The sequence below is a fragment of the Leucopleurus acutus genome, assembly GCF_964270905.1.
Source record: "Leucopleurus acutus genome assembly, chromosome: 1".
NCBI classification, from domain to species: Eukaryota; Metazoa; Chordata; class Mammalia; order Artiodactyla; family Delphinidae; genus Leucopleurus; species Leucopleurus acutus.
This window is the reverse complement of record NC_139142.1, coordinates 153,691,975-153,708,918: the sequence shown is the minus strand read 5'-3', so window position 1 is coordinate 153,708,918 and position 16,944 is coordinate 153,691,975. Positions and strand designations below refer to the sequence as shown.

At 45.9% G+C, this 16,944-nt stretch overlaps 1 protein-coding gene across 1 annotated transcript in view; it reads right to left on the bottom strand.

Moving 5' to 3' along the window:
- Nucleotides 1-4,265: 4,265 nt before the first annotated feature.
- The window catches only part of TTC23 (tetratricopeptide repeat domain 23), a 78,630-nt gene continuing 65,951 nt past the window's right edge, over nucleotides 4,266-16,944 (bottom strand). Inside the window, exons 9-11 of the mRNA XM_082833949.1 lie at nucleotides 11,637-11,759; nucleotides 5,159-5,241; nucleotides 4,266-4,399 (exon numbers count right to left, since the gene is read on the bottom strand). Of these exons, the coding sequence (XP_082690075.1) occupies nucleotides 4,285-4,399; nucleotides 5,159-5,241; nucleotides 11,637-11,759 (321 nt within the window). The 3' untranslated portion in view covers nucleotides 4,266-4,284. The remainder of the gene's footprint in view (nucleotides 4,400-5,158; nucleotides 5,242-11,636; nucleotides 11,760-16,944) is intronic.

The following is a 16,944-nucleotide window of genomic DNA, read 5'->3' as shown; positions in this document are numbered from 1 at the left end:
CGAAGAAGCCCTTTCCAACCCACTGATGATGGACTGGAGGCCTTTCTGAGCGCAAAGAGTTAGAGATGGAAAAACGGCAATCAACCTCATGGAGGTTTTTGCACTTTTGACAGAAATCATGACAGTGGCAGTGTTTTGTCCAGGGGAAACAAATAATACATTAAATAGAATAAGGTGTTTTGGGGAGGGAACTGGGTGCCTCTCCCACCGCCCAGCCCTGAAGCACCCAGGAAGGGCCCTGGAGGAAGGCAGAGGCCCTACTCTTCTGGGCCACAGAGTGTGGCCCTGTAGATATACACCACTGGGTTTAAGATACTAGAATGAGTGTGTTCTGTTGGATTTATTTTATTTTACATAAAGGTATTGTTTTTAAAGCTTCCTTCTTTAAAGGTGTAGCCTCACATAAAGATAGTATCTCTAGGAGCACAGTATTGTAATCCAAACTAGTTTCTTTCACTTAATGTTGTCGAAACTGTACTGCCCCTAACTTTGTCATCCTCAGGTAGGACATGATGATGGGGGCCGGTTATGGAATTTGAGGGTCTTCCCTCTAGGTTTTACTGATGGCCCTCAGACCTCCACAACGCATATCTCCTCAGCTGCCAGGAATGGCTACAACAAGTAGTTTAGGGAGAGTGCGTTTTCCTAATCAAGAAGTGGAGGATCAATGCAGCACAGCTTTCAGGGTGATCTATTTTTAAAACACCGTGAAGGGGGTATAGAAAGAAAGTTGATTTGAATTGCAAGTGTAAACCTTTGTTATCTGCCAAATGCACTAGTGATTGTCAGAAACTGGTATGGTGGTGACGGCTTTGCCAATGAAGACTTCTTGTTTCTAATAAAAAGATGAGTTGATTTTATGTTAGTTGTAATTGGTAATGATTTGTATAAGTTATTTATTGGTGAGAATTCGGTCAAGGTGACAGCCTACTGTTTGATGGCAAGACAGACTGATGATGGCGGGGGTCTGTTACGTGTGTCTAAGTAGTCTTAGTTTAATGTCACTCTACTAGCTTGTGACCTTGGAAATGAGGGCTAATGTGAATAGGTTTATTAAAGTCATGATTGACCTCCATTGGAAAATAAATGTCTTAGATCTTAATTTTTATCTCCATGTTGGAATGCATATCTTTAAGAAGTATGCTGACAAGAGTATTTACCAATATGGAGTCATGAGCTGTTGTTGGTTACTAAGTCTCTGGAACACCCAGGAGCAGGGTGTGCCCTTGACCCTGTGACAGGTCATGCCACAGCTCCATGTCCTTTAAAACCAGTCACTCTGGAGACAATAGTAGTCAACTGTGTGGTGGGACAGGGTAAGGACACAACCAGTCTTTTCACATTTATTTTTGTGTAGACAAAACGGTATTAATGGAATGTTTTTCACCTTCCCACTGGCTGTTTTGATATTGTTTGTTTAAAATGTATATTTAGAATGGAATCATCTGAAAAGCTGATCTTGCTAACCACCTATGAAGGGATATGTCATAAGAATGTATAAAAATAAAAATCTAAGAAAAAATCCCACATTGTTCCTAAAGAGAATGAATGTTTTCCAGTAGGTTTTTTTGTGGTTTTTATTTAAATTCTAATTAAAGCATATATGTGTTTATGTGCATGTTTTTTTATGGTGGCACAGAATCACTGGGGAGAATATATGTGAAAAGTCCCAGTTCTTTAATTCCTCACCTGAATTAGAACTCGATATTGTTAGCACAGAACTAGAAAGCATGGCAGACAGAGCATAAACCACTGGCTTGTATTTAAATAGACTGGACAGTTTGTGGTAAGAATGTCATCATGACATCCTGGAAGGCTAGTGACAGTAGTGTGACCAACCATCCCGTTTGGCCTTGAATCGAGGGGTCTCCTGGGACATGGGACTTTCAGTGCTAAAATGAGAACAGTCCTGAGCACACCATGATGGTTCATTACTAACCTTAAGTGCAAACTGGAATGGCTAATCATGCCCATCTCTTAGGAGCTTGAAAAAAGTGCGCTAGTTTGAGACAAAGGAGTAGATACTCTTACCTGTTTGTAGCGTTGTACAAAAACAAAATAAACCAAAACATGAATAGCTAGACTCTTCCTTTCATTTTGAAGTTAAAACATTTAATAGATGGGAGACATTTGATGGAACATTCCTAAATTCATTCTTTCTCAGGGTGGTGGCTAAATGTTTTAGAAAGTGTTTTAGTTTCTGTGATTCCAAAATACTATCCTACAAGAAATAGAGGAAGAAGTAACATCATAATTTACATTTTGTTTTTTCAAAAACCTAGCGTGGGCTCTTAGTCTGCTCAGGCTGCTATAACAGAATACCACAGGCTGGAGGCTTAAACAATGGACACTTATTTCTCACAGGTCTGGTGGCTCAGAATCCAAGACCAAGGTGCTGGTGGATTAATTCTTGGTGGGGGTCCTCTCCTGGTTTGCAGACGGCTACCTTCATGCTGTGCCCTCACATGGTAGAAAGATCATTTCTCTTGTGTCTCTTCTTATAAGGGCACTAATCCCATTTGTGGGGCTTCACCTTCATGTACTAATTACTTCCCAGAGGCCCCAGCTTAAATACTTTCACATTGGGCTTTAGGGCTTCAGCATAGGAATTTCTGAGGTGCACAAACATTTTTGAGGCAGACTCCGTGTGATATCGTATTTAAAATGCTTTTCCACCATCCACATCAAAACCCATGTCTTCAACTAGATAGAACACTTAGTGAGTAGTGACATCTCACGCCTTCTTTGAATGGTACCTTCATCCCACAGGCCTATCTGGGATGGGTGAGTACGAGCAGGGGTGGCCTGTATAGTCAGCTGTCACACTGTCGAGGACAAGGGACCCAGCCTCCCTCCACCCTGCCACGAAACTTAGGTTTATTTCCCCCATCAGTTCTCAAGGTGGCCAGCACAAATGGACCCAGAGTGGTTTTGGCTTTCCTCCTGGGTGTTGGAGTGGGAGGGGGCTGTGCTGCATCCTGCTGCCATATTAACTGCAGCCTGCAGCCCTGCTGGGCCCCAGCCCATGGGATTAGGGTGAGGACGAGAAGGAACAGCACTGCCTACCCCCCATTCCCACCCTCTGTGCGCTCATTCACCTCGTTCTGGCACGGGACCTCACCACCAACAGCATGGAGAGAGGTGCTCAAAACATGTCCCTCTATCTTTCCGTTCTCGAATGACGATGGCCTCCCCTCTAAGAGACTAAAGACCACTGTGGACATGAGCACTCATCCCACCTCACCCTCTTACCACCTACATGGGAACACAACTGGGAGAGTAGGGGGCCAAGGGCTGTGCCAACTCCAAAACAAAAAGCTCTCCAGAGTGGTGGCCACATTTCTCCTGCCTGGAGTGGAGGCCACAGCTGGCAGCAGCAGGGAGTCAGCATCCCTCCTTGCAGCTCCTCCGTGCCCGCCTCACTCCTGCTCAGCTCTCTTCACTCCCTTACACCTGCCTCCCCTGACCTCTAGGAAAAGTCAGGGCCATTTATCACCTACCCCGTGGTACTGGGCTCTTTCCCTCAGTTGTCATCAACCAACTCCACTATTATATGTTTAATGACTAGCGTCCATGTTGGATGGCAAGCTCTGAGACGATGGGGACAGTGTGTGTCCTGTTTGTCGTCGTGCCCTCAGTTCTTAGCACACGCCTGGTACATCCTGGGTGCTCAACCAGATTCAATAAGTGCCTGAGTGCACGAGTGAGGAGAAGCTTCCTCGGTGCCCCTTTCCAGGCTCTGAGGAGCTCTGAGGCAACGTCATTTTACAAACACTGACTCCAGGACTTCCAAATTTCCTTTTATTAGCATTTTATTCTATTACCTTCCTATATAAGAAAGGGCTTTCCCCAGAATCTTACTGCTCCAGATCTGACTCCAGGCCTGCCCAAGGGGCTATACACCATGTGTGTGTGTGTGTGTGTGTGTATGTGTGTACGATCAGATGTTGAGTCTACTTTCCTACACAGGAAGTTTCGAACTTTTGAAGAGAAGCCTTCAGCCACAGTAGTGCTGATGGGTAAAAATTCTTGCTGGCAAGGAAAACCACTAAGGTGGTAAAAAGAAAAATGCTTTATAGCAGCGCCAAATCACCGGGAAGGGAGGGCATCCACTGTCAAAAGGTGGCCCATGGGAAGTTTATGGGACCGCTGTTGCATTTGGAGCAAACAGCCTAGAAAATCTGCCAATGACTGTTGAAGTCCACCTTCTGGCTGGAGAGAGATTTATAGAGCACCCTAAATGTCAGCACCCAGGCATGAGCAGAGCTTTTGGTGGGGGTGGGCTCAGTCGTCTGCGTTGGGCCTGGCCTTCCCCAGCGCGGTGTGCTGCGGCCCGCCAGTGCAGAAGGCCGCCTTGGCTCTTGGGGGCTGCCGAGGCTTCACGGCCTTCTCGGGGGCCCTGCGAACAAGCAGAGAGTGGGGTGAGAGGGGCGCCCCTCGACCTGCCTGCGTTTTGCGCCCAGTCTTCGCGGCTGTGAAGACAAGCCTGGCGGTTGCTGAGCTAAGTTTCGTGAAGGAGCTTCAGGAGGGACTGTAAATGAGAGGAGACTTGTGGCACAGGAACAGAAAACGCAAGGTTTCTTCTCCCATTTTCTAATCCTTGTGACCATTCTTGCTGAGCTGACACAGTCAACCCTCAGCTGCTAAAGGGGCCTGGGCCCAGCGGGTGGGCTCCGAGACAGCCCCCCGCCACACCCCGCTAGCTGTGTCCCGCCTGCGGCACTTCCCTGAGCAGGACCTTGGCCGTCAGTCTGCGGGCTCTGGGTGTACGCAGGCTGTGCCGTAGTGAAAACCAGAAGGCCGGCCGTCAAGGTGAAGTCAGAGGGCTCTCAGGGGCAGCCTGAGGCAGGGCTCCTGCAGGCCAAGCAGGGCTCTGTGCCCTTGCCCTCCAGCAGGTGAGATGACCTGCAGGCGGCCCGTCTGCAGGAGGACGAATCCCAGCCTGTGTTTCTGACATTCTTCAAGAGCTAATTTCTTCCTAATATCTGGCAAGAAGATATTTCACAACTGGGTATTCAAAGGAACTGGGCTTGCATAGTTTATGAGTTATGGGGAAGTCAGTAAAACTTTCCACGGAAAGTTCCGTAGAACCTTACAGAACCAGCTTCATCTGAGATTCTGATTGCAGGGGAAATAGTGTGAGGGGAGGCCGACTCACTTGGACAGGACATCCATGGTCTGCTGGGTGGCCAGAGTCCTCTTGTCCTGTGGTCCATATAAGAGGGTCTGGATCTGAAGACACTGCAGAACACCAAGTAGTAATTGTGAGGTTATGGAAATGTCACTGAGAGCATTTTGCAGGAAAATCAAGTCTCCCTTAAATGAGAGAATACTTCATTCATAGACCCATGCTATGACGGAATTAGTGTATTCTGAGTTTCTTCCAGGAACAGTCTGACCTTCAATTTGGATGCCCTGAGGGATCCAGGAAACAAATGTACAGTTTAGCACTATTTTGTAGAACTCTCTGTGACTATCCGTATGCAAAACTATGTTTAAAAGTTATGTTTCTAGAAAATAAAGGCAAGAACATTTCTATTGACCAGAGGAGGGGTCTCTAGTTTCTAATTTTAAATGACCCTTGCTACAGCCCAAAAAACTTTTCTTCTTTTTAAAATGTTTTTGCTTTTTTGTAAAGAAGTGCTTTATCTTATATGGGCTTTCTGTATTCATTACTATGCAGCAATTTCTTAGGAGTTGATTTATTTAGGAGTTAAATATTCAGCTGTATATTATCCAGGACTGGCTTTGGCCTGATTTCTTCCTTCTGCTTATTGTCCTGCCATTTGGTTGCTTATACTGGGCCAGGGAGAGACATGAGAGTTGTGCACAAAATGGTCAAAATAATTTTGAAGAAGAATGAGATGGAGGAGCTTGCTTTGCTGAATGTCAAGACCTTTTATAAAACTAGAGTAATTAAGACAGTGTGGTTTTCATCCAGAGACAGACAAATATATCAACAAAACATGGCAGAGAGTCTAATACTTGATAGATTGACAGAAGTGGCCCTGAAGGGTCCATGAGGAAGAGCTGAACTAGTCAGTAAATGGAACTGGTTTTCCAAATGGAAGGAAATGGATCCCTACCACATATCAAACACAAAAATTAATCCCAGATAGATTGGGGAACTAAGTGTGAAATTAAAACTTGGAACTTATAGATGAAAATATTGAAGGATACGTTTATGATCTTGAGGTAGGGAAGTATTTCTTAGACAAGATCCAGACAAACCAAGAGTAAAAAAGACTGATGAAATTTAACTATATTAAAATTCAAAACATCTGTGCACCAAAATGCACCCTAGGCAAGGTACAGACAAACCAGACTGAGGGAAAATATTTGCACAAAACTGGAAAAGGATTAGCATAAAGCACTCATATAAGGTAATGAGAAAAAAAGCCTACCAACAGAAAAATGATCAAAAGATATAAACAGATATTCAAAGAAGTTGAAAACAGAATGGCTAATAACCATGCCTAAGCTCACTAGTAATCAGTAATGCAAACTAAAACTTCAATGAGATTGCCCCTTCACCTACCAAACTGCAAAAATTATAGTCTGATTATGATTACACCAAGCTTTGTCAAAGATACGAAGCAACAAGAACTCTTATATACTGATAGTGGGTGTTAAAGTTGGTACAACCAATTTGGGAATATTTTGTAGAACAATTTGGGAATATTTAGTAATGGATAAGTAAACTGTGATATATGTGTATTGTTTATGCATGATACCACACAAATTTTTGATGTGTGTATGTCGCCACATGGATGAATCTCATGATTATAGAGAAGAAAAAGAAAATAGCAGATGAATGCATATATGTGTGCACATATTTGTATGTAAAATAAAACCATAGTAAAATAATAAAGATGAGAATGATATCTAATTCAGGATAGTAACTATCTGGAGATGGGGTGGGGAGGGGGCTTCAACTGGATGGGTCACGTTTTATTTCTTATACTGAATAGTAAGCTCAGAGGTGTTTGTTATATTATTTGTACTTTTCCTTATATCTGAAATATTTCATATTTTTAAAAGATTGAATGTGTTTTTCTACATGGTAACTGCTCGAGTCACAAAAGTTTTGGGGTTTGGGGACATCATACTGAAGACTGTATTCATTCTGATTGGCCAACTGTTTTTAGGTCTTTGGGAAAATTAACACACAGGCAGCCAAAATACTTTGTCTTTATGAGCTGTGGAAAACATCAAGACCATCTGAATGTTTCGTTCAATCTGAGGAATTGAGAATGTGATTCTGGATTCTGAGAATGTGGTTGTCTTTTGGAAGAAGGAAATATTATTAGATGAAAATATGGCAAGATTTTTTATATAACAAAATATTCATTATTTCTTAGCTGAATTATATAACACCTAAAAAGGAGTAAACATTTTCCTGTTATTCTATTTAGTATATAATCCAAATTCTGTAAAGGCAAGGATCCTAGCCCTTCCGCCCAGTAATCCCCGGACTTTCTGAATCTGCACTGGGGCCCTGGCTTGGCCTAGGCAATGTGCTGCTCATTCCCTGGGTTTGAGCTAGCGTTGCTTTAATCCACAGAGAGTTTGTTGTGACCTTGGAAATTTAGGAACCTTGAGAAAGTTCTGTGTTGCTTTGAGGGGAAGAAGATGGAGAGGGACACTGATGACAATTGATGTAACCTCTTCTAGCACTCTTCCCCATTTGGCTCACAGCTGCTGGGAGCCTGGGTACTCACCACCCAAAGCCCGGCAGAGGAGGCTCAGATGCGGACAGCGTGCGAGAAGCAAGCCTGCTCTCCCTCATCCATGTTAGTCGGGGAGAGGCCTCTCTCCAGGGCTAACACATCTTGCCAGACAGACTTCATTTTCTCCTACCTGGCCAGGAATACCTTTACTCGGTGTAAAAGATCAGGTCTAATTTTAAACCCATCCAAACTTCCCTGTTTACATATTTACGAGTGCCTCAGATGCAGCTCATTTTGAGACGAGCTGATGTTGACATGCAATGGTGTTAATTCATTCACTGAAGCATTAGAATTTTACTGACATTATAACGATTATTTGAGAAAATCTGAGGTCTCAGGACACTCTGCCTTAAGAGGTGGCCTCCAAAATCTGAAACTCAGGAGGAATTTCCATCATGCTCCTTTGGTTATTGAAGTTTCTTCTCCCTGGCGCCTCATCCTCTAGGGAAGGAGGTATTATACTATTAGCTGAATATTCACAATTCCTGGGAAAAAGGACATGGCACCTGACAGGACTTACACGGATTCTCACCGGTTCTGCTATAACCACATCTATCCCAGACCTTGTTGCTCATTTTCACTGGGGGTGTTACGATAGTAGAGAGAGTGGAGTTAGGAGAGAGGGTCGTGGTTGGGTAAAGCAGCCCTCTTCAATAATCAAGCCCAGAGAGAGGTGAGCCCATCCCCATCCTACCCCCTATGCCCCAGCAGTCAAGACTCTTCTCTTTCTGGTGTTATTAGGGGTTTTTTTTTTTAAGGCTACTTATACTCACTAAGGGACTTTGCCCAAAATTGTAGCTGAAGAGGGAAGAGATGTAAAGGGATGTCAACCAGGAGAGGGAAACAGACCCTCAGCCCCAATCCCTTTTGTGATGACAGTGCCCAGGGAGGCCATACCAGGCACCGAGACAGGAAAACGTGGTTCATCCAGTAATTGAACTGGTCTTCAAATGCTATGTTTTTGTTTTGTTGTTTTTTTTTGCGGTACGCGGGCCTCTCACCATTGCGGCCTCTCCCGTTGCGGAGCACAGGCTCCGGACGCGCAGGCTGAGCGGCCATGGCTCACGTGCCCAGCCGCTCCGCGGCACGTGGGATCTTCCCGGACCGGGGCACGAGCCCGTGTCCCCTGCATGGGCAGGCGGACTCTCAACCACTGCGCCACCAGGGAAGCCCCAAATGCTACGTTTTTTTAAAAGTGTAATAATCCATGACTGACTTTTACTAGGAAACGTCTTACATAGCTATATATTTATCTAAGAAACATAAATTGAAGTTTTCAGTGTTCTGTGGCTCTTAGCTAAATTTAAGCATTTTTGCGTGAGGTAGGTTTTGTTAAAAACAGGTATTAGAGACAAAGTCAATAAATGTTAATTGAACCTACTGGCAGCCAGGCATTGTAAACATCTTGCTGAACTAAGTAAAGAACTCCTCAAACCTCGATAGGAGAACATTCTCCATCATAAATAAAGGTATTCTGTACTCTCCAGATTCTTCCAAGGAGGCCAGTGCACTCTGGTCTGAAATCAGCCTCCAAAGGGTGTTTCTCGTTTTCCTTTTGAGTGGACAAAAAACAAATTTTGAGGATCCAGATGAAGTTTAGGAAGCCATTATATTGCTTGTGTTCTCTTTGATTTTACCTGCAGGGGTTGGGAGAAGTCACTTGTGTTTTTATTATACCTTAGATACCAAACAAGGAGCTTTCCTCTCTCTCCCTGCAGGAAGACAAAAGGGAACTCGAGCTTTCACAGCAGTCTGCAAGCTGTCCCCAAAGGGGCCATGTTTGTCTTGCTCACCTTTGTGTCCCAGGGCCTTGCACAGTCCCTAGCACCTAAGATGCAATATTTGCTAAATGAATGAATAAGTAAGTAAAGCAAAAGGTCAACTGATGAAATTCTTATATGACAACCTTAGGACATGGCTGGACCACAGGGCTACTGAAACCTCTGGTAGGGAAGCTCCATTGTGGGTGCAGTGTCACAGACCTCCACCGTCATAATCTGGGCACGTTCAATAGCAGAAAGAGTGCTGTCCCCCAGGTGCTGCTTTCTCTTAGGTGTCATTCATAAAGCCAGGGGAGTTAAGACACAGTCTTAAGCATTTGATGAGAACCTTAAAAATTATATTTGACACGACTTTGAGTTTTCAAAGTTAGGTTTCTAAGGAGCCCAGGAGCCAAGGAATCTGGGATAGGAGGCACCGGCTTGCTGTCCCCCTGGCTGCAGCCCACCTCTGTGCCCCAGAGCTCGCACCCTTCCCTGTGTGGACTGAGCCCTGTGTGGGCTCAGTGGCAGCTGCGGTTTGGAGGTTAGCTGACTCAGTCTACTCTGGCTTTAGAAAATCACAACAGTTTTAGAAAACCTGAACTCACAAGGAAGCATATTTTCTGATTTTGGGGGGGATCTCTGAAAATCTACAGTTGGTACTCAGGGCCATTTCTAGTCATGGCAACGCCCTGCAGAAGTGGGTTGGGGTGCCTGAGCCCTCCTTTTCTCCCTCAACCTTCAGTCTTAAGTCCTGAAATCACATCATCATCTCTATTGGGAAATTTCCAACAATGAAAGTGCTGCTGGGACACATCCTATGTATTAACAGAGGCATTGCAGCCAGGCTGCAGCTAAAGAGCCATCTCAGTTGCAAGGCTATGCAACTCAATAATGGAAAACGGAGAAAGACATTTTCTTGCCTGGGAAGGGTCTGTGCCAAGCCTGTGTATTTTGTCTTTACATGAAATGAAAAAGCCAGAGAAAGGTAAAATATTTCAAATGATTCTAATGCTCAGAATCTGAAATCACTACTCTTCTTTATACATATTATCTGATGCTAGAGTATGTCCGTGGAGGAGAAGTTACCCAGGAACACATGAACTGTGGTGCTATTTTCTTGTCAATTCTCAAGGTTAGTATTAAGAAAAAAAGAAGACATCAGAAGCCAAAATACGTGGAAGTATGAAATGTCTTAAATGTTTAGAAAAACACAAATATACTTTTCATTTACTAATCTTTACAAGGCAAGCAGAAATGATCACTTACTTGGGGAAGTGAAAGGACAAACCAAGATACCGTTCATCAGACAGCACTGTCCTATAGAAACAGGGTCACACGGGGGTGGGGCTTGGTTTTCCCAAGCCCCTCAGAAACCAGCCTTGTCCTCTGGACCTGCGTCTTCTGCTGCAGGCACACATTCCCGCAGATGTTTGCTGAGCCCCTGCCAGACACCAACCCTGACTCCACCTCAGTGATGGAACAGACGATGGGGGTTTCCAGTGTAGTGTGGGAGCCAGGCATTTAAAAATGTGTAAACAAACATAGCATAACAACTCATGATAAGAGCTGTGGAAAAGAAAAAAGAACATGGGCTATGAAAGAATAAAGGGGTGGTGGTGTCAGCAGTGGTAGAGGGTACTTGGGTCAGTGAAGGCCTTTCTGAGGTGACATTCGAGTTGAAACCTGCAGGACGGGGAGTCAGCCATGTGGAGAGCACCAGGTCTGGGGGAGGTGGTGGGGGTTCCAGGCAGGAGGAGTGGCAAGTGTCTGAGGCAGCATACCCAGCCCCGCTCTCTCTCTCTCTCTCTCTCTCTCTCTCTCTCTCTCTCTCTCACACACACACACACACACACACACACACACACACACACCTGTAGCTCCCTTACCTGGAAGCCCACTAATTCTGAGACTCAAGGATTGCTGCACAGGCGGGTAGGAAGCCTCCCATGAAAGAAATACAGATAGAGGAGGACCAGGGGCCCCGGGACAAGGGAAATGGAGAGGAGGGAGAAAGGGAGGGAGGCCCAGGCGCTGCCACTCACAGAGCTGCTCAGAGCGGCCCGTCTGAAAAGCTCTCCCTGAGTATCTACGATGCCTGTCTTGGAGTCGAGGTGTCATCCTTGCTGTCTCCCTCACTCGTCACCTCTGAGTTGCCAAGTGCCATGGGTTCTATATCTTTACTGACGTCCCTTGACTCCCCCACGACTTTGCTCCAGCCCCTGGACACTGTCTTGGAGCAAGCTACCATCATCCTTCTCCAGGATAACTTCAGCACAAATATTTGGAGAACAAATGCATCAGCAGGACTTCCTGTGGAGGGGCCTCCTGCTGCATTACCCACATATAAATTCAGGCTTTGTTTTTAGAGTGGACAGCCAGCTGTTTGTAGAAAAGCTGGGTTTGCCTATTTCTGGGCCAGATAGAGCAAGAAATCGAGCCCCCTTTAAAATTAAGCTTTTCAGGTCCCTCCTGATGTGGAGCTCGGCCATCCCATCCAGTCCCTCCTGAGTTGGTGTAGTAGCACCTGCCATTCCCAGCATCACTCTTTCCACTTGCTAAAGGTCACACTGAATTTATGTGGTAGGAGATTTTGCCTTTCTCTCCATCCCAGGCAATCCACCCATAAACTCACAATTCTCCTACATCCAGTGAAGTTTTGACAAACACCAGAAGGTCTCAGGCCAGGATGGTCTGTCCACACCCACAGTTCTGCACCCTCCAGACTTTGATGCCAATTTAGGAACTCCTGAGGCATTGTGCACCCACAAAGCCACGGTAAGCGTTCCCATATTGGAGGAGCTTTCCATAGCAAATGTAGCCTTGTCCTGGGCAGTCTGTGTTCAGCGCCTATATGTTTTCTAAGGGACAGGGAAGGTGGGAGGCACTGTGCCTGGGCTGCCATAGTTAGGGGGCCCGACCCCAAGGAGAGCAACTCTTCCTGGCAGATGACGACACAGGGCATCCTATTGCCAGGAGACCTGGAATTCTGATTTCCACCCAGCCTGTAGCAGGCAAGGGAGGCTCCATGTTTTCCCCACAGAAGGTTAAACCCTTGACCCCTTTAACCATCAGCTTCCATTCTTATACTATATCAACCAATTTACAAACATCTCCAAGTGACTAATGAGGGCTTGAAGTGTCTTCAAGCACACTTCTCAAACCAAGAACAGGATTCTGTATACGAAATCAATGTCATTATGACCTTCCTTTCTTTCAAAAAGGATCTGAGGTGGATTGCTGCAGCCCAGCAGTGGGTTAATCAAAGATGATTAGAAAAATCAAGATCAAGGGATCAAGGACGAATGAGACTCTACCCTTGAAAGCCATACGGGCTAACACAGGACTCTGCGGGGACTCCAAACTTGGCTCTGGATTGCCTGGTATCCAGGGCAACAAGGAAAACACCACAAAGGCTTAAAGGGAAAGCGAAACTAGGCGGGCCGCTGATGGAATGACAGGACATGAATCATGTATAAAATACAGCCATCTGCAGAAGGCTCTGTGTGTTTGGCCGTTTGGAGGAACAGCAAGGACCTGACAGTCTGTTCTAGAGACTTGACCTGTGGCCACGTAACACCTGTCCAGCGTTGGCTTTCTCACAGTCAACCTATGAATAAAAACCATTTTCTTTTGCCTTTCTTCAAATGATTCATCGTAGCGGGCTTTGAATTTCTTGGAGAGAGAGGTCACATAAAATTGTTATTCTTTTATAGAAAATGTTTATGTTCACAGCTATAAAGTAATCAGGCGGTGGATGGAACCCTGATGATGACAGTACCTAACAGGGAGGCCAGATTAAGATGGGACCCAACCCTGGTAACTGGGTCTGGGATTAGTCCTGAGATGCTTCTGACCTAGAAACAGTCTTTGTGAATTCTTGTTTGCAGCTTTTTACCTGGATGAAAATCTAGTTCTCCATGTTGCAAAAATGGGAACTTTTGCAGTGGAAATTTCCATCTGGAGCCAACAGAGTTCTCCAACGTTCCCCTGCAGATGCCTTTGAAAGAAAGATCAATACTATCGTTTTCTTTTCAGTAACTTAATCCCACTGTCTGCTTTGTTTCTCGTGCCTTCCTGTTTTTCATGCCCACAGAACCATGCCTGGGCCATTCAGCACAGGAGAGCACATCTGGAAAGTCCAGTATTCAATGGATTCCTGCTCCAGAGTTGAAAACTTGGGGGATGCAGCTGTTGTTGTGATAAAAACAAGAGAAACGCTGGGCCAGTGGCTTTTGAGAGCTGCTGCTGCTGCCGGCTGTGCAGAGCCCAGCACTAAATACGGCATCTGAGAAAGTCCAGCTCAGGAGCAGATGTGAGAGGCACGTTTAAAGCCCTGTGTGTGCCCTGGTGTTCATGAAGCGGCCAGCCCTGTCCTCAGGTGGGTACGAGGGGACCAGTGGAAATGAGGACTGTGTGTACCACAGCGGCCATGACCTGCAGACATACACGTTTCTACCCTTTTCTCTCTGACTCTGGCAAGTGGCCAGATAGCTTTAAAATGTCAGTCATTGTATTTAGGACTGATTGGTTAATGAGGCCAAATGAAAGGTAAAAACATCACCAACTTCCACTGCAGGCTCTGGAAGTGATGAAACCTGGAGTTTCTTGAAGCTGAGCTGATATTCAGCCCCGTGGGTGGGCCTGGGGCCCAAAGCAGTGATTCTCAACTTCCCCCTGGAAGCTAAAATGCAGGTCCCTGGGTCCCTGGGCCCCTGGCCCTTTGCCCCAGACTCTGGTTCAGAAGGTGAACCTAATGCAGGGGGTTTAAGACCCACACTTGGCAAACCACTGGCATTAAGGAAAATGTGGGATTTATTTAACAGTAACTTACCCATAGACAATTCACTTCTAGGAGCCTCAGGCCCCTTGTCTGTAAATCAGAGCTACTAAGGTCTGACCTGGAGGGTTGCTGTGAGGGTTGGGAACGATGTATGAGCTGCCATAGCAGCAGTAAGCCTGGCCCCCAGGGTGTGGTCAGTAGTGGAACCAGCCTGGCCCCACTGGAGTCAGCAGAGCCATATGAAGGTTTGTGTGGCTCCAACTCAAATTCTTGCACATCTGCTACATTTGACCCCTCCCCTATTCCTGGGTCCCTCCCCTGCCTGGAGTTGAGTGTCTAGGCTGAACCCTCAGAAGAGTTTTTCCATATTCCATGTACCCTCCTCAGAGGAGAAACAAGGAAGAAGGAGCTAAGTGGAGACTCCCAAGGGCAGGTGGTATGCCTTGGCCAGGACAGCTCCTCTGTTTCCTCCGTCTGGGCCCTTCAGCGGCCTGCACTCTGCACCCGGGCAGGGCCTGGCACTTACCAAAGCAGCCCCACTCACCTTGCCTCATACTGGCCTCAGAACAATTGTGGGAGTGAAGGAGGGCTTGGGGTTGCTGTTTTCTCTGTTTTACAGATGACAAAACTGAGGCCTCTTGCCTTGATTCTTGGGCCACTCCATTCCATTCTCAACACTGTCCTCACAGTGATTTAAAAAAAAAAAATCCAAAGAACAAATATAGACCTACTGTGCCCTACTTAAAATTCCCTCAGTGGCTCCTAGATGCTTAGAGCCAGGTTCAGAAAACTTTTTCTGCAAAGGGCAGGTGGTAAATATTGTAGGCTTTGTGGGCCAAGAGATAAAATCGAGCTACTATGTAGGTACTTAACCTAGCAAGAGAGGAAACGAAACAAATGTCCACAAACTTTTGTCGATGAAATTTAAAGTATAATAATAATAAGTATATTTTTGGGGTAATCTAGTTCAACTAATGAAAATAATGGATTTCTTTTTTTGGGGGGAGGATAAAATTTCACTTAGCTGTGGTTCAAAGTCAGTGTTCTCTATCAAATCAATTATGATCACCTGTAAAATGATTACAGATTTTATAATCATCTGTAAAAAAACATTTTTAACTAAGGGGCCACACAAAAACAGGTAGTGGGCTGGATTCAGCTTGCAGGCCAACGTTTGGGACCCTAGCTTAAAGGATCAAGTCTCAGCCCCTTAACTTGCAAACATGGCAGCGAGGTTATTCCCAGCTCCTCTGCAGACAGGTACCCCAACTGCTTTTTGCTTCTTTTTTTTTTTTTTGTGGTACGCGGGTCTCTCACTGTTGTGGCCTCTCCCATTGCGGAGCACAGGCTCCGGACGCGCAGGCTCAGCGGCCATGGCTCACGGGCCCAGCTGCTCCGCGGCATGTGGGATCCTCCTGGACCAGGGCACGAACCCGTGTCCCCTGCATCGGCAGGCGGACTCTCAACCACTGTACCACCAGGGAAGCCCGCTTTTTGCTTCTTAAATAGGCTTCACTCTCTTGCCCCTGAGTCTCTTCTTCCACCTCGTTTCCAACATGGGAATTCCTGTCTCTGCTAGGCTATGCTCTTTTTCAGGAATACTTATCTGGACACCTTCCCTAATCCCCTTTCTCCCGTTGATCACAGTGTGGACCTGTAGCACAATACTGAGCACATAATATCAGAGTTAGGGGTTTACTGAGACTCTCTTAAGGGAAGGGGCTATGGCATGCCTATTATACTCAATGCACATGCCCCCAAATAGGGAGGGGCTCTAGTGACCCTGTCCCAGGTCTTCTAACTATGGGACCGTGTTTCTTGCACCACCTCCACTGTGGGCCACCCATCAGCCTTGAAGGCACCATGTTCTTACTCCCTACCACACCCCTGGCCTCAGCTGATTGATCTGGGGTGGGCACTGGATCCAAGCCAGGCCTCTCAATTTTTCCCTGAGAACTCCCAAGCTGTGACTGAGAAATGGCAGCAGGGGTAGGAAGTAAAACTCTGGGGGGCTGGTCACCATGATTTCCATCTTGAGGGGAGATGCTGCCATGAGAGAGGAGTAGGGGGAGGTGCAGAGAGAAGCAGGCAGGACTCCTGGGCAGAGAGAGCCCTGGTGGCATTCTAGTCTGGCCTTGGCACTTTCTCCCAAGTCTCCACTGTGTTCCTGTCCGGCTAATCATGTGCCTGTCAGTGCTTTCTTGGAAACCATAAGACAATAGACATTCCTTTATACCTGAGCTAATTTGAATTGTATTGTCAGTGGCAACCCAAAGACTCCTACATATCCTTATCTTGGCATTCTCTCCACTGTGCCACTGGTATTCAAACTTTCTTAAAGCACAAGAAGCCCCTGTTCAAACAAAATCTTACGTGGAAGCCCAAGCTGTAAAACAGATGATAGCATAGAGTAGACTGCACAATATGGACTGCCTGGTGCTAAATCCCCGCTCTGATGACTCCTAGCTTTGCAATCAAGGCTGAGACAATTATCCTCTCAGCCTCAGTTTCCCTCTTTGCAAAACCAGAGAGTAGAGGTTTCCAACTCTTAGGGTTACTATAGGGCTTAAATAAGTTAATAGATAAAAATCATTTAACTCACTGCCAGGGATATAACAATCACTCAATAAGCATTAGCTTAAAAGTGGGGGATGGAGAAACCCAGAGCAAC